Source organism: Ammospiza nelsoni, chromosome 15 (assembly GCF_027579445.1).
Source record: "Ammospiza nelsoni isolate bAmmNel1 chromosome 15, bAmmNel1.pri, whole genome shotgun sequence".
Lineage (NCBI taxonomy): Eukaryota > Metazoa > Chordata > Aves > Passeriformes > Passerellidae > Ammospiza > Ammospiza nelsoni.
The window spans coordinates 9,560,157-9,588,081 of NC_080647.1; the positions used below are offsets into that span (position 1 = coordinate 9,560,157).

The window sequence follows — 27,925 nt, forward strand, 5'->3', positions numbered from 1 at the left end:
TATAGTCTGGAGAGACACTTCACTTACTCCATTAATCTATCTGAAAAGCTTTACTACCTGAGTTCAACAAATAAATCTGTTCAAGGCCTACAAAATTTTCAAGTCCAAAAACAGTCTGTTGATGGGACACTTTAAAAAGCTTGACTGTCAGGGAGTTGGTTTGAGAATCAGAGTAGGAAAATTCAGTAGCAGCAGCCCAACATCAGCTCCTACAATGCATCAGTTTAAAAGCAAATACAAGGGCACATTATCATAGCCCTTTCTGCTGTCTGCTGCTCAGGCAGTATGGGATTACATGAGGTGCACTTGTGTGTGATGCAGAGAAAGAGAGGTGTCCTGCTTTGGAACCCTTGTGATGGGCTGCTTTTTGCTGAATGATGTGAATGCTTCTCTTGACTATTTCACAGGTTCTAACAAGAGACAAATATTTTTAATTTACTTTGAAATTGGCAGTTCAATTTTCAGGTTAAAATTCAGAATCATTCATCTGTAAAAACTGGAGGATATTGTGTGTGACTTTTTAAAAATTAGTAAAGCAGAAATTTAATAAGTTTTTATTTGGTAGGACATGGGTACATTTAAATTAAAGTAAGGCATTATTTACAATCTCTAACTGTAGTCACATATCAGTTCCTATTCTGTTGTGCATAGCAAGCTGATTTTTTAAAAGGTTTTTTGACAGGCAGCTGAAAAATTAATCGAGTTCATTGAGTTCATGAAATGGTTCCTCCCATCACTGTGTCTGTGCCTGCTGTGAGTAAGGACTGCCCAGCTCCTGAGCCTGCTCGTGTCACCCAGGGCTGGCAGTGCCCCTCTCCAGTCTCATCTCCCACTAGGACTCTCCCTGTCCTTAGCACAGTTTGGTTCCATGCTTGACCTCCCAGAACAGGTGGTGCTGCAAGCAAGGGATAAGCAGCAGTGAGGGCAGGCCTCCAGGGTGAAGATGGTCTTCTGCAAAGAGCTCATCCTGCAGCTCACTGCAGAGCTTGGGGAATGGTACAGCCCTGTGGGAAATTGCCTGAAGGCAGAGAAATTTATTGCCATCTGTCATCCAAAGTGCTGCATTTGAGCTGTTTGGTAAATTGGATGTCAGACCTACTGTCCTAAAGATACACACTGCCCTTTTGAGACTGTTTCCCCCAGCTCTGATTTGGGTGCTGCACAGTTGTGTTTCAGACACTGGTGAGACTCATCTGCTTGTTCCTTGGCTGAAAAAATAAATGGGATAATTCTTAATGGTTTATCAAAGACTGATTGGGAGCTGAAGTGTCTAACTGAAGGAAGGATCCACAGTGCATTAGTAGACAAGAGATGAAGGAAGTATAGAAGTGTAATGGTGTAAATCAGACTAAATTATTTGATAACCCCTCATACAGCTCAACTGTAATGCCCCATTGGAGGGGCCCACCACAGTGAGCACCATGGTAATTTGACCCTCAGCTCTGATTTAGTGTCTTGAGCTTCAATCTGTCTGTCCATCAAAACACAGAAGCATGTTCTTAAATTTGTGCACAGAGCTTTGTCGTGTAGGACATTAAGTAAAACCCTCTGAGCATGTAGAGCAAGATGAACTAAGCTGTGGTTCTCCAGTTGTGTGTTCTAGAGAAAGTCAAGTGGCGCCCCACACTGCCACTCTCATGATACACCCAGCATTCTGGTGAGGACTTCTGGGATCTCTTGGTCCTAGAACCAAAGGGCTGCTAGTCTGGCCTTGATATGAGGCAGTTAGCCTCTTGTTTGTCAAGGGAAGATGTGGGAAGAGCCCCACTTCTCTATCAGCATCACTCACACCCCTGCAGACCACAGCCTCATGCTGTTGGTAATGATTAATGAGATTGTTCTCTGCTTATGAATGTAGCAGCATCTTGTGGAGCACAGAAAATGCATGTGCACCATGTTAACATTTCGCTATGCAGGTGGCTGAGAGCAGATTTTAAACCAGTATTTAAAGCTATGACATGGTGTCCAAACCTTCTGAGACTAATAAATAATTCCAAACTAGGTCTGTCTCTCTCGGCCTCCCCTTCCCCCTCTGAAAGGGCAGCAATCGCTTAAGAATTAACATGTAGCAATGTGACTTTTCTTTCGCAATCAGGCTTTTGCTGTACCATTTCCATCAATTTTGGCTTCCACATTATTCAGCTGTGCACCAGACAACTCTTTTGTTATGTGCCAATTAACCCAGCCTGATAAATAGTGATTATGCATAATTCATAAAGAAAAATATTCTTCTTGTTTCCTGTAAATAAGGCACTGGCTTAGCTGAGGGTACTGGTCTGTGAAATACTGTCAGATGTGATCATGGAGGTCCAGGAGGCTGATAGCAAGAGGAACTCTGAGGGCTAAGGCAGATAGAAATAATATCAACAAAAATAGATGGGAGGATGTTTTGTAAGAGTAGTTGGGATGTTGATGTGGTATTTCTGTAGTTTGCACTTTCAGTGTGAATAAGTCTCTCAGCTCTAATCCAGCTTTCACTGAATTCCATGGGAACTTCTCCAGTGGTACTGGTAGGTGCTTTATTGGACCCCTAAGGAGCATCTTCAAATAATTTCCCTGGCTCCTGAAGCCAGTTTTCACAGACATCCTGTTTCTGCTTCTGCATTAACAGATCTGAAGCCTCTCAGACTGATGAGCTGACAGCAGTGGAACACAAGGGGGAGAATTGCATAGCCCCATGAACTTTGAGCAGAACAGGGGAGGAGATACAGAAATATGAAATCCAATCCACTGGTCTAAGATGTACTTACAGTGACAGTGCTTGCTGGAGCACCATTGCAGAGCCTCCAGGAAAGTGTGAGGGACTGTTGCTTTGGGTAAGCTGGGCTGTCTGTCAGCCAGCACCGTGCTCTGCAAACATAGAGCCAACTGGAAACCCTCCAGAGCTGGAGGCTGCTTGCACAGCTGCTGTTTTGGCATTTGCATCCCCTTTCTCCTTGAACAACCTTAATTGTGACCTTCACCTCCTGGTGAATTTTACCCAGCTCAGTGCTTCAGGTGTGTTGGCCACTTTGCCTCTTCTCTCATCCTCTGTAATATATCCCCACAGGCCTATAAATGGCACCACCTCAGCAGACTCAGCTCATCTTTCATCACACTGCGGAGCCTTGTTTTGATTTATTGCCTCTCACCACAGTGGCCCAGAATGAAGTCAACTTCTGAAATCACTTAGGAAAGGATCTGCTGAACAAGCATACATTTAATAATATGCCTCTGCCTTGTTACTTCCTCCACACTGAGATGTTCCAGGGATATAAGAAATCCCTTCAGAGTGCTGGGGTGCTGGAGATGGCAGCTGCTGATTCACGGCTCTGAGGCACAGCATTGCCTTCAGCTGCTGCTCCTTGATTCAACCCTACATTCAGCCTGACATCCTCAGCTACAAAATGCTGCCCTTTTCTGTTGGGTATGATTTGCTTTTTTCTTCATAGCACAAAGCTCTTGCTTTCCTTTAGCCTGTTGTTTAAAGTATTAAGATAGATCGTATCTGAAGAAGGTAACAATTGTTGAAGTGGGTACTCCCTGGTCTACCACATCTTGTTAAGTTCATGTTAAAAACACTTTTTTGAACATGTTTTTTTGTTCTAAGGCAGAGTGCTTAATGGCCTGTGGAACTCTTATTACTTTGCATATACTTACAGAAACATTTGTGTAACTGTGTTTGTTAGAATATGCATGTTATTAGAATATATTGCCTGCTTGTAAATAAACAGCTGATAAATTTTCTAGTATAACTGGACAATTTTTGAAGAATGCGGGTTTTCATATTTTCCTCCCACCAACATTTCTAGAAAAATTGCTTTGGAAAGTAAGAGATAAAGTTACGATCCGAAGTGATCAGAGCAAGCAGACATGACATACCATATTAAATTAAAAGCATTTCAAATGGTGCAACAGATGGAAACAAGTTATTTCACTTGAGTGAGTGTTACATATTTGTGTTGCATGCACGCTGTCCGTGTTTCTGCAGAGATTAGTCACGAAGCAGGAGCTGGATATTGGATGTGAGGAACGCAAACGATCGCTGTTTGCTGTGAATATATTTAAACTCCTGTAGAAAGCTTTGGCAGGTCCTCTGGCTCCCTCACACAGGTGTTAGCTCATCTCCCATGGTTCATGGAGAGAGGAGTGTGTGGTTATGTGTGTAGGATTGGCTAAAGCTTTTGTGGAGGTCAGAGCTCAGTGAACTGCTTTACATCCACTCATTAAGTCCCTAACACTCTCTGAACCTGAGGGAGGCCTGTGCCATAAATCTTAAGCATGCAGGATGGTGGAGCTGCAATCAGGAGCAGAGTGTTGGCATTGCACATACTGCTGCTGTTGGCAAGGCACTGATTATCCTGGAGTAGCTGAGCAGAAACATCTCTTCAGCAGGGTATGAAAGGCAGATACCAAAGCCTTTCCATTCTCTCCAGCAGTGAGTTTAACTGTCTACCAAGAGAAGCCTCTTGTGCTTCTCCTGCAAGCACTACTTTAGTGTCAAGACCACCATAGGCAGAAAGCAGAAGAGGTCACAAATAACATAAATCCACAGCATTTAAATCTGACTTCTACAACAGTGTTACAAAGTCTTCTTTCTAAAAGCTCTTTGTTTAAAACTGTGTGGTATGTTTTAATAGCTTTCCTTTAAAATAAATGCTTCTTGTGAGCAGCTTGTGGGGATGGTGGGATCAGGATGAAAAGTGTTCTGTTAAGAGTAGATTGTGAATGACCAGGATGGGTTTAAGAATAGAAAGCTTAGCTATATCTGTGGTGCCTGGTCTGGGAGCTTGAACTCCATCTTGTACAGACACAAGCAGGATAATGTAGTATTCTGATCAGCATGTACCTAAGTATAGTCCTTAAGTACCTAACGCATTTTTTGAATCATCTTTCAAAATAAATCAGTTGATTTTTATGGCATATATATATATATATCTTGTCTCACCTTTAATCTATTTTAAGCTTAAACCCCTATTTTATTTCTTTCAAACTCCAATGGTTTATACTTCAGAATGAGTCATGATTATCTGACTCACAGCCTTTCAAATGTTCTAATAGTACTCATAATCAATGGTATATTTTAAAGAAATCAGTGTGTAACAGGGATCGCAGGTAAACAAAATCCTTTCATATTGTGGTCCTGAGAAGAGGCTGACACTTCCTGGCAACTGGTTGGATTGGCTCCTGGGTTTCTTCCACCATTAGAGATGTCATAATTACAGAGATTCTGAATAGCCAGTGATTTTTCTTTTTTTTTTTTTTTAATGAAAACCATGCATTAAAATTTGGTAGGTTTGTGGTACAAAACTCATTTTGTGCTTGAGTTTTAACAAGATTTTACAGGAAAAAAATATATTTGGGGTTTTTTTAGCTTTGTGGTCAGTAACCTGAGAACAGAGGTAATTCAGACTCTACACCATCTTAACTTTGGACGTAGCTTGGGAGCTAAATGGAAGTGAGTAGAAAATAGCAATACAATAGCACTGTGTTGCTGTCTGTTCCCAGCTGCTCAGGCTACCTGCAGTACCTTCTCAGACTAGAGCAGTTTTCAGAAAGCTAAGCACAGCTTTCTCAGTAAAATCAAGGTTATGTTCAGGCCATCTTACAGTTTGTTACCCAAGATTGCCCTTTTTATTCACATATTAAACAAATTAGGTAGTTTTTTTAAATATCAAAGCTTTAATTCTCATATATATCAAATTAGCAGTTTGGGCCAGAGGGGTTTTTATTCTGGTTTACTTTTATCTGATTGAAGCTGTGCTAATGGGCACATACCCCCACTGTGGCTTGTGTGAGGCTTGGTGCTGCTGGTGTTCCCACTGTTACAGCCCAAGTGGCTTGTGTTTGTCAGTGGCAGCTGGCATTTCTCATACACTCATAAAACTCACACAAACATTTCAGTTTGAAGAGAAGATGATCCCCCACACAACAAATTCATGCACATTGTTAGGGTTTTATTTGACCACAGTCATATCTATAAAAGCCATAATGTGTAAAGTTTAATGAGTCAAGTATGTCATAAGCAATTGGGCACACTGAAAGAAACCAAGGTTGTGGCAGTGAATTTGTACAGCACTCAGCGCCAAGGAACTGTAATTGTGATTGGAGTTCCAAAGTCATCTTGGAAAGCAGATAAGAAATAAAAACTTCTTTAACAGTGTGTGATGAAGTTAGGGAATGGTGACTGAAGTAATCTTGAATGGGATCTTAACCAGGGAGTGTTCAAGGATGCTTGGATATGAACATGTGTTTAGAATTACTTTCTAGTGAATGGTTTGTAAAATATGAATGGATTAATCCTTATGCCTTTCATTTGCTATTTAATAATATCCCCTCCTGCTGCCAGAACATGCTGTTTTTATTTTATTTGCTCTCCTAAAATGAAATGCAAACTTAAGTGTGTATATTTGAAGACATTAGGTAGAACAAAGCAAGTTGAGTAGTTCTTTGTAAAAAGAACTAGATAAAACATTGCAATTTCATCATTGAGAAAATTGATGCCATAAGTGAAGTAACAGGAGTAAATGATGGTTTTGTTTTGTGCTCTGCTGTGAGGTTTTGGGTTGGGTTTTTTTGTTTTCAGGGAATATTTTTTTGTTTGTGAGGGCATATTTTCTTCTAGGTAGGAGGAGAAGTCATGTTATAGCCAGTATCTCAGGAAGGTTCATATCCAATTTCAAGCTGTAGCTTCCTTGATTCCCTCCTGCCTCCAGGAATTTTCACTGTTAACTGTTCCAAGAATAGCTGCTTTCAGAAATGCATCTTTCCTCACCTGAATTTTAAACAATATTTTCTCCATGACAGAATTCAGTCTTAATTAAAATGTAAAAGATGGTTTTATTTGCTATAGGTAAATGCAGTTCACTTAATTTTACATTTTTAATATGATGGGCTTGTCTTTAAAGGAAGCTCTCAAGTCTGATTGCCTGGAGTCCCCTGAAAGTAGCTCATTCTGCATTCAGGGGCACTGCTGTGCTGATCTCCTCAGGGCTCAAGGTAGAGAGAGTTGTTGCTTTTCATTCTGTGTATTAAAATGAAAGCAAAAGAAAGTAGTAGAGGCACTGTCTGTCTCTCTAAGAGGAAGGCTGTATTCTTACTGTAAGAGGTGATGTTAATGGTAACCCTTGCTTTATTACAACAACGAGGTCAGGATGGAGCCCTAGAAAATGCCACTGCTCTCAGTTAGGCTGCATATTATTCCATTGTAAAGTAGTCCCATTAGTCTGTTGGCTGAAGCTGGCAGTGAGAGTTGTCTGGAATCCAAGACAATTGGCAAAAGGAACTGGAGGGAATAAAATTATTTCACAGCTGAGGAAAATGCAGAGCACAAAGCTAGGGAAGCAGTTTGAGCAGCCCACGGTAATGTCAGCTGAGACAGAGCTCCTACAGCACCTTCCCTCCCAAGAGCTGGGGGAGTGTCACTGAAACAGGCTGGCAGTGCCCTGTGACACAGGGTGACTTTGTCAGACCTACTTTATAAGAAATTGGTATGGACAAAGGGGAAATTACTTGTTCATAAAAAGAGTAATGAAGGAGGAAAAGTGTCTGAGGTATTGTAAGCTCCAGCCCCTGACTCCAAAACTACTGGGCTGTTGCATCCAGGGCTGAAGTGCACTGGCTGCCACACCTGGGAGGATCCTGCTGACTTTTACAATTCAGCCATTATCGATGTCAGCCAGTGGAAAAGCATGTATTACATTCCACCAGTAACATATCTCTTTTGTTAGCTTTATACATCTTGTATTTAAACAAACAAAATCCAAACCTACTTGTAAATGTTCCTAGTAACGCTTCAGTTGTTTATAGTAAGAACTGGAAGAAAAAAAAAAAGGTGTCGGAAGTTTTGACTTTAGCTTCTAGGCAATAGACAGTAGAAATGTCAGGTCTTATACAACCTTGTTGTGTCAGGAATACTCACAGTCACTAAAACATAGAAAAACTAAATACCATTAGAAAGTAAAAATAAACTTTAAAAATACATAAAACATCTAATAACTTGTGTGAAGTGGAGCATCTTTTGAGATTCTGGCCTGCAGCCTTCCTGGGATCTGAGTGCAGAAAAAAAAAACTTATCTGGTTAATCTTAGCAAGTTTCAGTGGTGGGCCTGATTTGACTGGAGGGAGGATGGAAATGCAAGTAAAACAGATGTCTAGGTTCATTGGGTTACACTGATGCTTAGGATGGCTCAGCTGCTATTCAGTATGGAAACTAAGATTTCCATTTATTAGGCTTCAGTAGTTGAGTTTTGGGGTTTGGGTTTTTTAGGGTTTGGTTTTGGTGTTTTAGCTTGGTTGGTTTAGTTTGGTTTTTTTTGATTTTGGGTTTTTTTGGTGTGGTGGTGGTTTTTTGGTAGTTGTTTTTTATTTTTAAGTAAATTCTGCTTACTACTGTTATCACTCTGCCTCTGAGCATTTTGCTTCCTTGGCAGGAAACACCAGTCTGTCATGACCTGAAAGTTTCTTATCTTTTCTTGACATGCTTGAGAATTCACAGACTTCTGTCATGCCATCACTTTCTCTCCTGGACACAATGGCATGTGGCAGCTCACTTTGAGAATAAGTCCAGTGTTAAACCTCTGTTAATAAATACTCACCTTGCACCTAATGCCAAAATAATGGCTTAACATGATCTCCCATTGGAAAACTGCTGCTCAGGACCTCTCTCCCTTCTTTGTAGACATTGAAAATTTTTAAGATCAGGTTATAAAGCAATTTAGTTGTGTGCTGTCCTTGGAAACAGATGTGCATCCACATAATTAAAAGCAGTTTCATAGCTCAGCAAAAAAACTGCTTTTTTTCTTGAGGAATGAGGTTGAACTAGGACTTGTTCAAATAATGTCTTTAACAGCCAAAGTATGTGTTTGACCATCTGTATTTTTCAAATAGGAAAAAATACCCAATAAATTAAGTGTGATTAAGTAAGGAAAAATACCAAAATTCTTACTCAAACATGAGGGATGTTCTGATTGTCAGTAGAAAGTAGTTTGTAAAAAGAGCTTAGGGCTAAGGCTTAGTTAGTATTTTTAAATTTTTTCTTCTGGCTCAGTGATGTTAGAATAACAGTGGAATTAAAATGAATGTAATTACACATTTGTTTTTTGGAAAACAAGTAAAAATATGGTTCTGGGTTCATGGATATTCTATAGGTTTGTCTGATTACAGAGGAGATTATGTCACAAACTGTGTGGAAGACCTAATACTACAAAATTTTAACAAAACTGAGTTAAAAAATGCAAATGACCATTGAGGACCAAGATAATTGGCCTTTTTGCTTTTCCTTATAAAAACAAAGTTTATTTTGCCTTTTAAATAGGCTGGTGAAATCAAATTGGCATCCTACAGTGCATGCAGAATAGACGGTCACGAATAATAAGTAGAAGCTAGTAGTAGAAGCCAGTCCATCAAAGGGTTAATCTTTAAAATCTGCTGTGAATACAAACCTGAACCAGGAGAAATAAGAGTGGGCAGGTAGTTGCATTTATTAGAATATATTTTTGGTGATCCTCCAAAATCAGGAGGAAAAACAATTGCAAATACTCTGACGGCCATATCAGAGCTCTCACCTCCATGTGAGCAGCAGCTCCATGTTGGCTCTGAGGTGTTACTTGGAGGAGGTCCTGCTTAGGTTGTTCACAGACTGGTTTTTCCTCAGATTATTCATTAATGGACAATGGTCATCTTGCATAAATGAGGGAATCTGCTATGAAAAAGAAGTTTAACTCAGTTGAGTCACGCTTCAGAAGTATTCCTTAGTCTCACATCTGATCAGAAGTAATGGGTGAATCCAGGACTTTTGAAATGCTCTTGGGTTTTAAGATCAGGAGATCTTTGAGAATGTTTGTTTACATTGCAAGTATTCCTGGAATGCTTGGTTTTCTCTGCAGTACAGGATCTACATAAAAGCTATGCCATTAATATATACATGAAAGAAGCTTGATCTGTGAGGTACAGGCTCAGTGTATGCGAGGACACTCTCTCCATTAATCCCACTTCACTGATTATTCCTATGGAATTAGAGAGTTTGCACACCATTTCAATAATTTGGAGACTGCCAGACTTCCTAATGTAATTTTTGTTTTTCCCTTTTTTCCATCAATAAGTTAATGCTTTTTATTTGTTACTTCAGCAGATAATTTTTTATGGTAGCTTTTCTGCTTTATATCCTGCTGGTATGTAGTTTAACAAAATGCCTTTTTAAACAGTGTATTTAATTCCTCAGTCATGCCTCTGGGAATAAATTCTTACTGTATTATATAACTTCTTTTTTATCTTTTCTGTGGTTGATAACCTCTGCAAACTTTCTTTTCAGAAATTACCACCTCTTATTTCCTTTCTGTGTCTCACCAGCTGCTCTTTGCTGCTGGTCATATCCTGTTACAGTGGCTTAAATACTTAAAGAAATTCTTTAACAAGATTTCTAGTTTTTGCATCTAGAGCTTCAGGAAGAAAATCAAATTTTCACAGCTGACTGCTGATTTTAGATGTTCTCCATGATGCTGTGTCAATGAGCTGATATTGTGGAGAATCCTTTTTAAAATTACTCTTACAGTTTTTAGTGATTCTGAATGATAGCATTTATGGTGGAAAATGTGATGCTATTTCAGAAGTAGCAGTGCTGTACATTTCTGTGTAGAAGTCATGTCCTCCTTACTGGTAATTACTTGGGGTTTTGCAAAGTAAAATATGCAGTGTTTTTGCAGAAGTGTTTAATGGATGTCTTGGTTTAGAGACAAGTTTTAGAAGAAAAAGCCCTGGAAAAGGGTACGCACAAGGCACAGAAAAGGATTGAATAAATGCTGGAAATTGAAATTTGAAAACCTTAACCCCCACCCCTGCCAGGCCGGTGGCCAGGGGGCAGAGATGGGATCTGTCCCCTTGGTCTCAGGGAAGGGGAGGCACAGGAGCTCATGCAGCCACTTGGGCAGGATAGATGGGAACCTTTCTGGGGTTGGTCTCCTCCTCACAGCAGGCAAAACTGCTGGGTTTTGGTGTCCTTTCCTCTCCTGGGGCCTGGACTGTCTGGCAAAACCCCCACAGGCTCCCAAGAATGGAGGGGGGGAAAGAAAGGAAAAAAAAACAAGCCAAAACAGTTCAAGGGGGGAAAAAACCACAACCAAAAACAAACAAACAAACCCTCCCCCCACTCCCATACACACAACCAAAAAAACTCAAGGATCTCTCCTGGAGTCCAGAGAAGAAGGTGGGGAAAGAAAGAAATTAAGCTTCTTGCCTAAGCAAGCAAAACTGATCCAACAAAGGAGCAGTGTAACGTCCTGGTCCATGGTGCACTGAGCACACCCTGTGGAGAGCTCCAACAGAGCCTTCACCTGGGGTTCCCAGGCTCCAGCCACACCCTCTGGTTCATATTAAGTCTACAGCAGCCATTCCTGAGGATAAAACAGAGGATTAGGGAATAGAGTATCACCATAAAATCACCCCAAGACAATGGGGCTGGTTGTAAATTGTTGTTAAATCCAGTTCTTGACAGTTGAAATTGTTAATTGCTAACGAATGAACATTTTCCTGGGAAACCTCTTTCATTACAAATGGGCCTTGCTCATCCCTGTTGAGCAGTGGTATGATTAGAAGTGCTGCTGGGCTGTATTGTATTGCAGTTGTACAGTCTTTTTATAATCCAGAGCCCCAGCGCCTCACAGATCAGGCTCTCTCTATCTGTGATGCCGACTCCCTCCATGGAAAGAACCCAGGGTCACAAGAACTTTGTGCCTTTCCTACAGAGCTGAACAACAAAGAAATTCTTTTTCCTGCAATGACCGTGAAGCTGGCCATGTTTACAAATTGAAGTACTTTCATTTTTGTCCAAAATGGTCATTGTTCAATCTCTATAAAGGATGGGAAATAATGAAGTATTTTCCCAGATAAGTGCATTTTGAAAAAAATCATCTTTGTCTGTATTTTGATTTTTTTTTTTTCTGGTACAAGATGAGTTCATCAGGACAGCAGAATGGTTAATGACTAAGAGCCTTCAGCTTAAGGGATATCAGCTCTGGTCCCATGAAGCAACAATAGGTGCTCCTCATTTGTGTTGTCATATAGTAAGTCACAGACTTTATTACTATGAAAGATTTTAACAGTCTCTTAAGAAGCCAGCATAATTCCTTACTGAAAAAGACCACACAGAGATTTCAGAGTTGTGGACTATAAATGAATAAAACACCCAGATTTCTTTGAATCAGATCTGAATCAATTTTGGATACCAGGAAAAAGTATCCCTTTAAGGCAGTCCTGACATTTGTCATGTAGCTCCTCACAGAGTTTTCAAGGTATTTTACAGACAGGTAATGTAATCCCATGTTTATTTTTAAGGAATAAAGAGAGATTAGTGGATTGTAGCAACACAGGACAAAACACAACCAAAAATAAATGTGTTTAGGCCAGTTTAGGTGCTACAAAGGTGGTACTATTGATTGCTACACTGAAATTAGTATATGTTATCTCATTAATTCACTCCATCTGCTGCATCATACAGAATAATTTCAAGAATGGTTGGAAGGCTTACCTCCAATACACTTTGAAAGTTTGATTGTATTCATTATATATCAGATTTTAACACCCTTGTCTGTCTTTCTTAGTCTGTTCACAGTTTTCCAGAGGAGTTTATGCCATCTTTGGGTTCTATGACCAGATGTCCATGAACACCCTGACGTCGTTCTGCGGAGCCCTCCACACGTCCTTCATCACCCCGAGCTTCCCAACAGATGCAGATGTGCAGTTCGTCATCCAGATGCGGCCAGCCTTGAAAGGAGCCATCCTCAGTCTCTTGACTTACTATAAGTGGGAAAAGTTTGTGTACCTCTATGACACAGAACGGGGTAAGCACTATCATTCTGACTGATTTTCTGTGTCACACCTTGCTCTAAGTACTGCCAGCATCAGTGCTTCCAGCCCAGTTTTCTTTGGGATGAAGGCAGAACTTTCTGATGGTCCTAGAAAATGAGTTTGTTCTAAAGGACCTAAAATGAGTTGATAAATGACAAGGAGGCATCTTCATGTTACTGATAACTTCTAAGGAGATTGTCTGAGAATAGTGTTAGCAGAGTAGGGATTCAGTTGGCATGCCTGGTTTCCACAGATCTGCAGACTCCACACTTGCCAGGGTGTTTGATTCCTTGCTAAATAAATAAGGTCAACACTATGCAAAAGGCTGATAAGCAGGACATTCCGCTGTGCGTGACATTGCAAATCCCACACCCCTTTACATAAATGCATATTGCTCCTGTCACTGGACAAAGGCAATCCATGCTAAGATACACTCTGGAGATGTCTAAGCATTAATAATGATCTAAGCATTGTGTGTAAGATCTCTGCTGGAGTCCAGAGAAAAAGGTGGGGAAAGAAAAAGAAGCTTTTTGCCTAAGCAAGCAAATACTAATCCAGCAACAGGAACAATGTAACTCAGCTGTGCTGGGCTGGAGAAAAACTGCTCTAGATAGCTCATATTCCAGAGGCAAATTGAGATACATGTCAAGAATGACCAGAGTTATGTTTAACTAAGTGGAAACACATTAAAACCAGTGTGTTCACACTTAATTGTTAACTACTAATAAGCAGAAAATGTAGCAAAAATCTGTCCAAAAAAATCTGAAACATGTGTCAAAAATAGATCTAGACATCAGAAACCATTTTCTGTGAGGAATCTTTCAGCTGCCACCTGCTCTGAGTGTATTGAATTTGCTGAATTTCCTCTGTTACAGATTTCACCTGGGTAGCATTTTTTTATATCAAATAGATGTGCCACTGCCCTTCTTACCAGCTTTATAATTTTTGACTTCAAGAAATTTTTCAGATCAAAGGCTCTCAGTAGAGACAAAGAAGCTTAGATTCTGTTCTTGGCTCCCATGAAAATATTTCCTTAGGCTACTGCATGTTGTTAAGGATCAAGTCTTCAGTGGGTGTGCTTTTCACACTGAAGAATAGTAGCATCACCCAACTAAAAACCCAACTGAAACCTAAAAAATAATGTATTGAAAAAGTAATTGGTTTAAGCTTAGGAAAATGCAGCTTTGTAAAATTGTTTTCTTTTTGTTCTTTGCCATCAAGTTGTGTAATTGTATGGTTTCCTCCTCAGTGATATTATGTACAATACTGTGATGTTTGGCTCCTGCAATGAAGACAAAAGATAAATTTCAAACAATAGAATAAAATTAGGATGTATAATTACATAGGTGGTGAAGCTTTTAATCATTTGAGTGTGTACATCGTATATACTTACATTCTTAAGTATAAAATAATATTTTCTGTTGCTATGAGATGACTCCAGATTGTGGTCTCAAATGTATCTTTATGTGAAGGTGTAAGATTCAGTTTCTTGAAAACTGCTAAAGCACACAGGAAAAAAAAAGGTGAGATTCATTAATTTCACCAGCAAGAAGTATGTCTTATTGTTGTTTTCAGTTGATAAACTTATTCTTCTATGAAGAAACAGAAATTTAAGAGAAATACCAATACACGTTTCTCTTCTAGTACCACCAGGAAAAACCCAAAACATGCTTTGCAGAGAGCAATGATGCCTTAGGAAATGGCTGCTAAGGGAAGAAAGGACATGAAGTGGTGTGTAGAAGAAACAATCATATGTTCACTCCATGCCACATGCTTTTAGTTCATGTGAAAGGGAAAGGCAGGGTTGATTTCTGTTTGTGTTACATCAGTAAGCTGACACTGTTGGTTGCTGTGGTGCGTGCAAAATATCTGATTAATTGTATGGTGCTAACTGCCTCAGTGGGCTTCTCTGCAGTAGGACTAGGGCTAATTAAGATTATGTCAGGATGAGATGAGGTGAGGTTATGTACAGAAAGTTATTAAGAATTTAGGTAGCAGTTTTCAGGAAAGTCACCTTTTGTATCTCGTGCTGAGGATTATGTTTCATCAAAACCCTCAGGTTTACTTTCAGTCTTCAGCTCTGTCTCTTTTCTTGCTTTACTTTAAATCAGATGTTGTTCCACTGAATTCAGTGAACTGAAGTAACACAGGTGTGAATGCATGCAGAGGTAAACTTGTGGCTTTCATAATCATCTTATTGTTGCTTGAAAAGTGTGAAATACTTCTTAATTATAAAAATGTTATGGTGAACTGTAATACTGAAACTTTTGTTTATTTAAAATTTCATAATGTTAAGTAACATTTTGGTTTATTTTTGCCAGAGAAACACAGTTTTGTACAGATTGTTTGCTTTCCATCTGTCAATGTAACATGGATGTTTTTCCCTAAGTTGTTTTGATTTGTGATACCTACTGTGCACAAAGACACTTATTTCTGTCAGGCAGATCATTTAAACAAAACCACACCAAGTGATTTCTGTGATTTGCATCAAGTCCTCATCTTCAGGTCATAGGAGTCATTACAAGACAGGAAAGTGGCCAACTGTAAAGGACAGCTGTGTCTTTAGCATGGAAAGTTGTGTCTTTAGCATTTTGTGTAGTGTCTTCCTACTCAATGGCAGCTCAGTCTGGACAGAGGTATAGAGACAGCACAGGTTTTTTTGGGGTTGTAGCCAAATCCCTCACTAAATCTGAAGTTATTCTGTCATTTGGTTTTGATTTAGTCTATCAGTAGATATCTAGCAAGACCTAAAGTCAAGGAAAAAAAGCCTTAATAAATATGGTTATTGTTGGGTAGATTTTTTTCCATTGGTTAGCAGTAGCCTAGATGAAGGCTGAGACAGAGAAATGTTAATCTAATGCCCCAGGTTATTTGGCTAAGGAGAGTTGAAAATGTCTGCTTTGAATGCACTTACATCTTTAATCCTTACTGCTACCAAAAGACAAACATTTGACTTGAATGTAATGGATAGGTAAGGATACAGAAGGCCTCAAAATATAGGTTCAGAAAATATGACCAGTCCTATTTCTTCTAAATATAAAACCTCATGGTACTCTGTTGCATAAAGAAATGCCAGGTGAAAAGAGTGAGGAGGAAAAAAAAAGGTACAACTGGAAGCTTTTCAATGATCATGTGTAAGGCATCAAATTGCCTTAAAATGGGTTCACTACAAGGCAATGGAGTCTGATTCCCTGCTTCTGCTGAAGACAAAGAACAACTTGGTTGAGTTCTGCTTTTACAAAATGAGATTAGTTATCTACTGCTATCAAAGGACAAGACACTTCTGTACTGCTTTCCCTGGAGAATGGGCGATTGGAGCTGATAAAAGTGGTGTATAGAACCAGGCTCATTATAGCTTCCACAAAATTAAATTGATGGATTTTTATTTTATTTTAATTAAGAGTTGCATTGAAAGCTACTCATATATAGAATGTAACTTTTTTTTTTAAAGATGTGGGGTGGGATTAATTTTTATGGAATCTAAAAGGACTGTGCTTTAGTACTTGGTAGATTCTTAGAGATTTTAGAATATTGGGTTCTGTTGGACCGACTGTCTCCTGAAAACAGCAATGAAGAATGTAAACTTAGAGAGTGACTGACTCTTGTTTATAAGCACCTTCCATCGGCAGAGAGGTGCAAAAGAAATCCTCCTTCCACTCCTCCTTGTTTCTTAGACTCTGTATTATCTTTCTGCATGTCAGGAAGTTTTATTTTATTAGAAAGATCATTCTTCAATGAAGGAAAAATAAAAATAATGGTATTAGCTACACCAACATTAGTAAACCCTGACTTCAGCACCTGCTGTTCAGTCAAATGTCAAAAGAATTGATAGCTGAGCTGTTCATTAACATGTTTATCCTTCAGAGCAGGGGAGTTATCCCACTAGCTGAAAAACTACTCTGAATCCCTTACATAAAGAAAAAAGAGATTAACGCCAGCTTCCATTTTTCTCAGAATTAAACATGGGCTTGGTCCACTTTAAAATTATAATTCTTGTTTGGTAGTATGTTTATACCTGCTTAATTCTTCTCAGTTGTGCCTGTGAGGTTGATGCATTGAATTTTGATTACACTTTGAAAAGTATGAAAGGTTTTAAAATTTTGACATTTTCTTCTGTAAGTATCAGTATGTGATGAAGAACAAAGCAACACACAAAGCTTGTTTGGGAGCCTATAGAATAAAAGTGGCCTATAAAAAAGTGACCACAAAAGGGAGGGTTATTACAAACTTTGATTCTTCTGAGTGTTTTAGCTCTTTGGAAGCGTGTTTTGGGCCACAGCCCAGGATCATGGGAGTGACATGGAGACAGTATCAATTGCTGGCATTTAGGTAGCTATGTAGATAAGCTGTTCATTCTCCTTTCCCATTTTCATGGTGTAGGGAGTCAAATCCTGTCAAGACCTCCCATGTCACAGGACCAGGTGTCACAGGTCTCTACATTTTAAGATTTATGTGCCCCAGTAACTGCCATGCAGAAATCATCTTCTAGGTCAGAAACAACTTGTAGCATGGCCACAAAATGTGGCATCTTTTGCATGGCTTTGCTTGAAAGGAGGTGATGTAGTTTCAGGTTTTTATGCTCTGCTACAACAGAGAACACACACAGTGTAAAAGATCCTTATGATAGAATATCCATTATTTAGATTTAAAGAACAGTCATACTCAATGTACTTACATGCAGTAGGAAAATAATCTGTTTCTTTCACCATCAGTTTTTTGGGCATGAGCGACTTTACCATCTTATAATACCTAGAATATATATTTATATAGGGTTTAAAGTCATAGATACTGCTTAGAGATGTTTGTATAAAATATAAATAATTTAACCTCACAAGGAAGCAAACCTTGACATACTTATTTAGGGCATATTGTTCCATTGCTTTCAACAGCCTAATGTATGAACCAAAGCTCTGTTCAGGAAACAAGCCAGGACCTTAATTGAAATATTTCAGGATTACTTTACTGTTTGATTTTACTGCCTAAATATGTTCAGGAATAATCTGAGTCTGAACAGTTAAATCTAGCTTTTGATGATCGCTTTCCATTTATTTCTGCTGAAATCTCTGAAGTCTCACACCAGCTCCTTTTATCTTGGTCTCTGCGGTGCACAGATACAGAAGAAAGCCCTTTCACTGATCCTTGCCCAAACAAACACTGAGACCCTGCGTGGGAGAATGGATGTTGGCTGGGTTTTAGGTGGACTGAGAGCCTTAAGCATTTTTCTCCTGATCTTTCCCATTAGCTGCTATTTGTTTAGCTTACCCTGGTAATCACTTAAACCATTTTACTAGCTTAGGAACAAGAGGAATGGATCAACTTTGAAAGTCATCCAGCACGAGATGTATCTTGCTGGCAAGGTGCAGCTTAAGACCAGCAGCACAGGGTTCATGGGGGTATTCTGTATGGCAGCTTTGTGCCTCTTTTCAACAGTTGTGTACACACAGGGGCCTCAGTTTGGTGTGGAGATGCCTGGGCCCCATGCCTGAGCATCCCTTGAAGCTGTTGGAACACACACTATTGTCAGCAGTGTTTTCCAGCAGGAGGAGTAACTACACATGTACAATATATTTGTGTCTTGCTCCATGGAGCCTCAGACAATGAAGAAGTGTGTCAGCACATTCATAAAGAAAAGGGTGTTACAGTATCCTGGTATCCACATTCCCACTCTGGATATTCACACTGAGGAGTCTGAATCCAGTTGTGTTTGAGAAAGTGCCAGAATCTGTCTTGACCTTATGTGAAATCAGCTCATAAACCTGAGGCAGAGCATTCTGGATAGAGAGTAGGAATGGGCAGGTTCAGGATAAATTATGTCTGGAAGTCTAAAGCAGTATGTGTCCATCCTTGTGCTCCTAATAAAAATATCCAGAACCCTCAAGATCATGAGCTGACGCCCTGAATATCTTCTGTAGTTTACAGGAAAACCAGCATTGGTTTTCCTACAGCATTGGTTTTTTTGCTATTTACCAAAGTCTTACAGAGATAAGTCTGCAAATTATTGTATTTATAAACTGAGGTGGGTAAATGCATGCCTTTAAATATTTATCTTATCATAAATATGCATGTATTATCAACTTTTGGAAGAGCAGTAACATTTGATTTTTTTCATTGTGTGCACAAGTAATTTAAGTGGCAGATGCTTTTGTTCTCGGTTGATTCTATGTCTGCAACAAAAAGGCTTAAATGGTCAGAATCTCACTTTTCCAGATTTCCTGAAACAAAGCCAAAGTTGCAACAGTTTCCAAGTGGAGGTGGAGCAGGGAGGGGCTGAAAGGATATGTGAGAAGCATTGTTGGCCCTTTTGCTATGAGGCAAAGGCAAGGACTTGACAAAAAGCCAAGCCTTAGAGGTGATGGACAGGGTTTGCTTGGAAGCAGAAGAGATGAGGTGGAATTTGTGGATCCTGGGAAGAAGAGAGAACTTTTTAGACTAGAAAGAAAGTCTGTAGAAAAGAAAACCTGTATGCAAGATAAAGATAATTTTTTTTCAAACCTATTTGTTTAATCCATCTCACCCAACAGATCTAGGAGTGTCTGAAAGTTATTTTTCTTGAGTTCATTATTTTGCATCTGTATGTGCAGCACAGCTTTCAAAGTTGGAAGTCTTTGGTGTCTTTAGCATATGGATGCTCTAAGAAAGGCAGGCTGGCTTCACCTGGGAACTTGGGCTGATTCTGTCCATGGAAGTAAACTGTCTTGCTGACTTAAAATCTCCATAAGGCAGCCAGTACACTCAGTGGGACTGAAGAAAGCAGCGCTGTTTAATACAAAGGCAAGATGAAGCCATTTTCAAGTGTGTACCAAAAAGAGATGTGTAACATTGCATTAGTGTGTGAACTTGCCTACTTCAGTGCAGTACCATGTTCTGGTTATCACAAGTTTTCCAAAGGACGGATATTTTGACACCTTGCTCCTTAGTGCAGTTAAGGTGGCAGTTATTTAACATGTTAGTATTCTTACAAGTTTGCAAATGTCATCACCTTTCTCTGGATCTTGACTGTGTTTGCTCTTCCTGTGCAGTTGGTCATTCTTAGCCTGTGTGACAACTGCTCCTTGTGGCCCATGGTATTTATGGAAGAAGGGCTGTTTTTTATTCACAACAAGGGAAGCGACTATACCCTTCTTGGAGCTTGGTGTGGTGGTGGTAAGATGGTTTTCAGCCCAGGCAAATAAACTGTTTACTGGTGAAGAACTTCTGTGGAGTGAGCACAGGCTGTTGTAGCTTAATAGAATGACTGTAATAGTTGGAAGTAGTAAAAAACACCAAACACAAAGGAGATTTCTCCTATGCTTGAGAAATAATTGAGTAAAATGGAGTATCTCAATGAGTTAGTAAATCAAAGCTTCTCCTTCCATAGAGTGGCCTCAGATGCTCCAAAACAGCTTCTCATATGAGCAATGATATGCATGTCCTTTTCTCACTGCTAAAAGAGAGACTTCATATGCTGTTTAAATTTCTTTTGATACAGAACTATACCATGCTGGGTGAATGGTGTGTAAGATTTTAGCTTTGTTAAAGCCTTTGTGCTTTTGAAGTGGTTTTCATTTGATGGTCTCAAAGAGCAATGAGATAATGTTGTATGCAAGGGGTTCTAGTCCAGTTTTTAGGAGGAAAGATCTGATGTACTGATCAGCAGGTTAACAACCTGGTCTTCATCTGCTTACATGTATGGAAATACCTTTGAGTTGAAAGCACTGAGCTTTGACTTAAGAGATGTGCTGAATGTCATGCTGGAAGTCAATGGCCGTGGTTACTAATGAAAAGCACTTTTTCATGCTCCTGAACAAGAATTCCTTAAATTTTACAATGAATTTCCCTTTTCACCTAGAAAAATACTTGAACCTTTGAAGAAAGTAATAATGGATTACTTAGAAGCTTTGTATTTAAGGCAGTTATTAAAACATGTTTGCCATGGAGTTGATATGAACAAATCCATTGGTGTTGTATTCAGTAATTTGCTTCGTCTATGACACTTGGCCGATTTAGATGTAGGCTCTTCTTTCAGGCTTCAGAGAATTTACCAAACTAGTTTGATCATATGCCTTTTTCTTTCCAGAAAATATCAGCTGTTTTAGTAAGCATAAAAATTACTTGAGTGCTTTGTTGAAGGAGAATAAATGTGAATGCATTTGACAAACCCACTCAGCTAGTAGGTAAAATGACCTTGTATTGTATTTAGGTTAAGGAGTTTTTAAGGTTTTCTTTTCTCCTGCAGAGATAGATTTTTCTCTGGTTTCTCTTGAGACATTTAATATCACACCTCCTTTTTCTTTCTTTTTTTTTTATTTTATTCACCTTCTTGCAATTCAGAGTAGGACAGCACTGTGAGCCTGCATTTCAGGAGGTATATAAGATATGGTAGTACAGTGGGATGAAAAATAGCTCCATAAAGTGATTAAGTATTAATCTCTAAAGAAAAAAAGTTTAAATTTCCTGACATGAATTTTATACTCAGTAACAAGTAATTATTCATTTCTTCAACTCTAGATGCATAGCTTTTCCTGGCCACCTCTTTTGCTTTGATTCATGATGCAAAGAATCATTGGGAGGGAAAGGTGACCTGAGGTTTTATTCCTTCTCAGCCTGAGCTCATCGTGTTCACAGGCTGTTGCTTTGCACTTATAAGTATTTCTGACTTACCTTGGTTGTCAGCAGCCCAAGGAAACAAATCAGCAGTCAATGATTTGCACAGCTTAGCAGCATTATTCAGGGCCCCTCTTCAGTTTGTTAAACTGAACAGAGTTGTCATCTCTCACACCAGCAAAGTGTACCCTTTAATGCTGAAGTGTTTCTCCTTCAGTTCTTAGGGCCAGGTTGCCATGCTCCTCTCCATGATGCAGGTTAGCCCTGAGTGTGGATTTGCATGTGGGGTACATCTGTGCTCCTTCCAGGTGCGTGGGATAGAGCCTGAGTAAGGTGCTTTTGCCAAGGTTGTAGCTTAGTGAACAGTGTGGGCTGGTGTGACACACCTGAGAGTGAAGTATTTAACGAGGCAGAGCTGTGGCTGCTGGAGCACAGCTCAGGTCTGTCCTGTGCCCCAGCACAGTGCCTGCTGCTGGAGCTGTGAGTACTTGGGAGGCTCTGAGCATCCCAGAGCTGTGCTGGCAGGTACCAGCAGCAGTCTGCAAAGGTTAGCACATACAAGAAATGGTTGGTCAGGTTTCTTAGGAGCTTCTGAGGGGTTGTTTGCTTAGAGGATATTTTTGTCAATGCTGATAGTAATAATTACATGCAGTGAATTGTCAGGGCTGTGCACATATTAGGTGTAAGAGGGCTGCTCTTGTTTGCATAAAGTGCTAATAACTTTATAACATTTCTTCTGTTGTTTATGAAGTTATTTCTCCACTCTGTATTCATGTTCAGAAGAGCAGTAATTCATTTGGTAACTCACATTTTGATAATCTGCCCAACTGTACTTGAGAACGGGTTATAAAGGAGCAGGACCACTCTGCACAGTGCATTGAACCCTCCTGCCCAGGGCCTAACACCCATCCAAATTGGGTTGTTCAGTCGTGGCATTTTTTAATCATCACCTCTGAGTTTTAAGCATTTAACTGGGGCTTCTTTCCCCTTTACAAAGTAAAAGAGACTTCTGGCTATTCTGTCTTAGCCTTTTTTTCACTGAAAAGCCCTCTTGCCCCTTTCCTGTTCTTGTGGCATGGTGTACAAAGCAATCTAAACACAGTGGCTCTGAGCTAGTCTTCAGCTGTCTAGATCTCATAGTTAAGAGGACTTTTCCAGAGAAAAAAATGCATGACAATGGTCATTAAATATTTTCTGAGTGTACCTTAGAATATTTCAGACACTCTGAAGCCATTAAATAAGTATGTCAAATAATGCAGACATCTTCAGGTGTCTTTTTTAGCAAAAAGTGTTTCATGCTGGTCACTCTGAGGACATCATACTGTAATTTTTATAGCTATTTATTGCTTTGCAAATTCATACTATGATCCCCTTGGTGATATAAAAAGAATGTAGTCTCAGAATTAACATGGGAAAGGATTTGTTAAAACCCTTGGGTCCCTTCAATTGGAGTGGAGTATTTAATACAGAAGTATATGGGGTTCTAATGGATGAATGCATCAAATAAACTAAAGTGTTGGATGGAGGTGTGATAGAAACAGTATTTTTACTCTATTGAATGTAATTTTCAGTTACATTATGTCCTGCTGAGCCACCTAAAATATTTCAAAGAGTCCATAATTGTCGCTCATTTTTACAAAATGCCAGAGTCACATACTACATTGACCTCAGTCTATGTGCATTAATTCATCAGAAATTTAATTTTATGAGTTTAAGTCAGAACTGCAGTATGAAATCCTTTCAGTGCAATTTATTTATTTGCCAGCATTATAAATACATAACACCATCATAGACTGGATTCTGTCATGATCTGCTGCTACGACTGAAGATGCTGTAAGAGTGTTTCTAGATCAAAGAGTGCTATTTGCTGCAATCTTAATTCTTACTGGCTTTTTCCCCCTGCTTAAAAAAGGAGATATGATTTTAGGAGCCAATATTAGTCTACAGTTTGTGTAGTTTCGCACATCTTTTATTAGCAAGATAAGGCTTTATTCTTCTTCAAGGGGAATGAAAAAGAAAAACAGAACAAAAATAAGGATATGAAAAATAAGGAAGCCAGTATCCTGACATTGTTTGGCTCAGCAAGATCAGCCTTTCAGCTGACTCCACCAGTGTCAGTAATTGCTCTGTAGATAGAATTGCCTGTTGCTCAGTAGTGCTGGCATTATCGATCAGCTGGGTTTGTTCATGGATTGACAGTGATAATCTCAAATTAGATCAAGTTTTTATTAAAGGAATAAAATCAAATTATGCCTGTCTGTAGACAAATAATAATGAGTTATATAAACACATAATTATTGCAGTACCATTTTTGCAGAGATTTCTTGAAAAAAAAGCCCCCTGGGTTTTTTTCCTGCCATTTGTTACACAGTTCCCTGGGCAGGCCTGTGGATTTTTAATGGCTTTGTAACGCTTGCCACAAGGAGGTGGAGAGCTGGAGGTGGGAGTGGAGAGCTGAACTTCTCTTTGAAAGGGGAGGTGTTTGAGGGGGAATACAAGGATGCATAAGTTATTGCAGCCTCAAGGCAGCAGTAATTTATGCACTGACAGTTTGAGTTTCATGCTATGCTATTTTAAAAAGCCTTACAATGAACTGTCTCTGTTACACAAGTGTCTGTGGTGCTTTAAGAGATATTTCACATCAGGGAGACAGTTTGAAGAAAAACTTTTGGAACACATTCATCACAATGTTATAGTTGTCCTGTTTCAGTAAGAAAAGAAGAGTCATGAGAAAGCAGACTTATTTTCCATATCTTAACATGGATTTGGGTGCCCTGAAGTATTTTGCAGGGTGGTCTCACTGCTTATTTGTCTGGTTTTAGATATGTTGATGTAAGTGAAAATTGTCTACATCTATAGTATTTTAATGTAGTTATTATTGTAGTCATGCTCTCTGGAACCACTTGGCTACACTTTTCAAAGAAAACAACAAAATGGATGTGAATGGCAGACATTTAATAGTGACCCATTTGGTTTTCATGTTTTCCTTATGCTGCAAATCAGAGGACAGTATAACTGCACATAACATATGAGACCAAATAATGTTATTGATTGATTAAATAATGTTACTGTGACCATACAGTAATATCTCTGTTTTAAAGCACCATTTCCTTATAGGAAAGTATTCAGCTTGGTTGTTTGATTATGAATTTGCAATTATATAGTAGTAATTTTCATTATTTTAATAAATTATCATGGAACTACACATCTGAAGGCATAAATAAAAACAGTGACTTCAAAATTTGGAGAGATATAGAACTACACTGAGCTTTCATTAATAATATAACATACTGAGTGTAAGCAGCTGTAGACCATTACAATTTAGATTTAATTTATGTAATCTCTGGCTTGACCTTCTTCAAAAACTGGCCACAGTAGGCAATATAAGCACATCATTGTCTGTCTCATAGTGAATTTTAGATGCCAGCTGCATCCTCATAACATTTTATTGGGTCTCCTATGAAAATTATGGATAAAAAGATAATGTGAGCAATGATGTTATTTGTTCTTAAGTGCTATTCATATTGCATAGCTGTCTTCTTGCTTTATGGGATATTAATTTGCATTTTTGTGCAGATAGTGTTTCTGTGACTTTAGTGACCTCCCTCTGACTCAAAAGCTGGGTTTTGTCAAAATGTTTTTAACATTAGAACTTTTACTGCAGGGAATTCAGACTGCTACTGGATGTAACCAAGTTAGCTCAGTTGTGTAAAAATCAGTATATGCCTCAGAGCATAGCAAAAGCCATTCATTACATTTCTTTGAAGTGAAGCTATGCAGACTTGCACAGGTGAAGATTTGACCTAATGTGTTTAAAAATAATTTCTTTACATGTCCATTTCAAACAACAGAGTTGTAATACCAAGATAAAAACTTGTACAAAACCATTCTTATAAAAGATTTTAAAATCTGCCATTTTTTGATGTTCAAATGTGCTCTTTTTTCTAAATCCCAGATAGGTAATCTTTCGTACTCCACATGAATAATGGATGCTATTTAAAATGTTTGCTTAAGAACAATGAGTTCATTGTATTGATAATGAGAAGTTCTGCTGTGGACCACTTTGTAATATTTTGATTGTCGTGATTTATACCACTCTTGCGGTCAGATGGTAGAACTTCACTTAATTACTGTATTTAACCTGCAGTCATTACTGAAGGTGGGGAGGGAATACATTTTAGCTTGGTTCTGCAACGTCTGTCACAATGGGGATTCTTGAGAACTACTTTAAACAAATAATTGCAGATTATTACAGTGGAGTGGAGGGAAATGGGGAGGCTTCAGTGGACATTTTGCTAGAAAATTGAGAATTAGCTTCAGTTTTATTACTTGAGGTATGTTTATGGGAGTTACAGTAAGGAGAATGATGGCCTCAATTGTCACACAGAGACCAGAGTCTAGGAGCTATAAAAGGGGAAATTGCTGTGTCACAAGGGAAACTGGTTTTCTGTAAACTAATAAAAATGATGTTATAATGATTTCTCTGCGATCCCTCAGGGATTTTTAGGGACATATTTGATAAGGAAACCTGAAAGCTATTGTATTTTCCTGGTTTTAAGTTTTCTTAATGACTGTCCTGTACAGAATATTCCTTGGTGCAGTGTCTTCTTCTCAAGTAACTATTCACAGTCTTTTCTCATTTCCTTTCCAGGAATTTGTACTTTATTCTGTGATAACATAGCACTAGGCTCATCAACATAAGTAAAAAATGTATGTTTTCTTTCCTGCCTGACAGAATTAAAGTTTAGAAAGAATAACTTGAAGTCAAATGAAACCTGAGAAAGAGTGGGAAATGTTGAGTGAAATAGAAATTGCAAAATTCATTTTGGACCAAGCTGAAAAATATCAGTTTTTCTGCAAGGCATCTGGTCCATGCTATTTCAAGCCTAACTTTTAGTTTAATCTTTGTGCAGTTTTGAAAGTAAGCGTCATTAACTTTCATTTCAAAAAATATTTTCCTTCCTTTTCTTCAGCTTCAGTTATAATTTCAGTTTGGCCCGGATTCATTCATCTTTGTGGTCCCTTTCTCTCCTAAAGGTCTGTTCTTCCAGTGAATGTAATGTTAATTGAAAAAAATGTCACCAGCTTTGTTACTGAATTAAAGAAGCTATAATTGCTAATGGGAGCTTTCCATAAACAGTGAGTGAAGTTATAACCCCACACATGTATGCAGGAAATCAAAAATTTGAGCGTGGCCACTGACCACACTTTACTAAAGGAAACAAGACAGCAATAAACATGCTGCTTTTTTTTGCTGAAGAGAAAATTTTCAGGACTTTACTTTAGTAATATCCCTATATTATTTAAATATATTATCATATTATTTTGTCTAAGAATATAATTTTACTGAGACTAGAATTACTTGCATACCTGCCTGTAGTTATCATCCACACTTGGTTTTATTGTATTAATGACAATTTAAAAATAAGTAAGTTAAGACACTGTAAACATACTGTAAATATGTTCCTGTATTAATATTTGTCAAAAGCAAATCAGGTATTTAGTTATGATTTTTATTTAATTGAATTATGCAATTATTGCCCTTCTGCATTATATAAAATTATTTGAAGTTAGTTTATAATTCTATAAATATTTATGAACATATCCTAAATGAAAAGCATGAAATCATCATTAATGCATTTTGCTGCAACAAATATAGCAAGTTTTGGTTACAGTTGTTCAGGTACAGAGAAAACTTTTCCATGTTTGTTTTATTTTCTGCTCACTGTCATCTTGTTCCTGTGATGTTTCCATGCTGTTGTATAGTGATGATCATGCATAATCTTTGTAGATGTCTTAAACATTGTTTTATTGGTGTGAATGAGAGATGCTTTCCCTTTGTCCCAAGTGTTAGTTTGTATTTTTGGTAGGAATTATCAATAACTTGCTGGAACCATGTCTATTTGTAAGACCTACTCAAGAGGCCTGAGTGGTGGGTGTAGGTTCTAGCCAGACAAAAGAACCACCAGATAGTGAGCTGTCAGGTTTGCTTTCTGTCATATTTCTTTCCTGTTGCTTTCCAGACAAGCAGCCTAAGTTATGTTATTTTTTTCTTGCCTCATACAGAAGATGGATGGTACTTGTGGTACCATAGGAGTCAAATGAAGCCATGGTACAAAGTTGCATCTTCTAGTGACGAGAGTATTTTTGCAGATGGAGTAGATTACCTGGACAAAATGGAGTGTTAAGACTCTTATCGATAGTCCTGGTGGCATGTATTGTTCATTCTCACACTAGCCCTTACAAATACCAGGATGAAAATCCTATTAAAACTGAGACCTTTTCTGTCATCGTATTCAGTTTTCAAAGCAAAACCCCTAAGCAACAGGAAAGAGACTCCAAAATCCATTAAGCTACATAGCAAAAAATGGCCCTGCTAGGAAAGCAAGCTTGTTTTGTATTTCTTGTGGAGAATGGAGAAGTTGATGTCTCTACCACCAGCTGTGGCTCTGATCATAAAGGACTACTGCATGCTATTATGTTCTAGCAGGCAGTTCTACCACAGTGTTATATGAAGGCC

At 38.7% G+C, this 27,925-nt stretch overlaps 1 protein-coding gene across 4 annotated transcripts in view; it reads left to right on the forward strand.

Moving 5' to 3' along the window:
- GRIA3 (glutamate ionotropic receptor AMPA type subunit 3) overlaps positions 1-27,925 on the forward strand; it is a 141,620-nt gene that overhangs the window by 20,744 nt on the left and 92,951 nt on the right. For all 4 annotated transcript variants that reach the window (XR_009419473.1, XM_059482699.1, XM_059482701.1 and 1 more), the window contains exon 3: positions 12,576-12,815. Coding sequence is in view for 3 of the 4 variants with exons in the window: in XM_059482699.1 (XP_059338682.1) it covers positions 12,576-12,815 (240 nt within the window). In the remaining variant the exon portion in view is untranslated. The remainder of the gene's footprint in view (positions 1-12,575; positions 12,816-27,925) is intronic.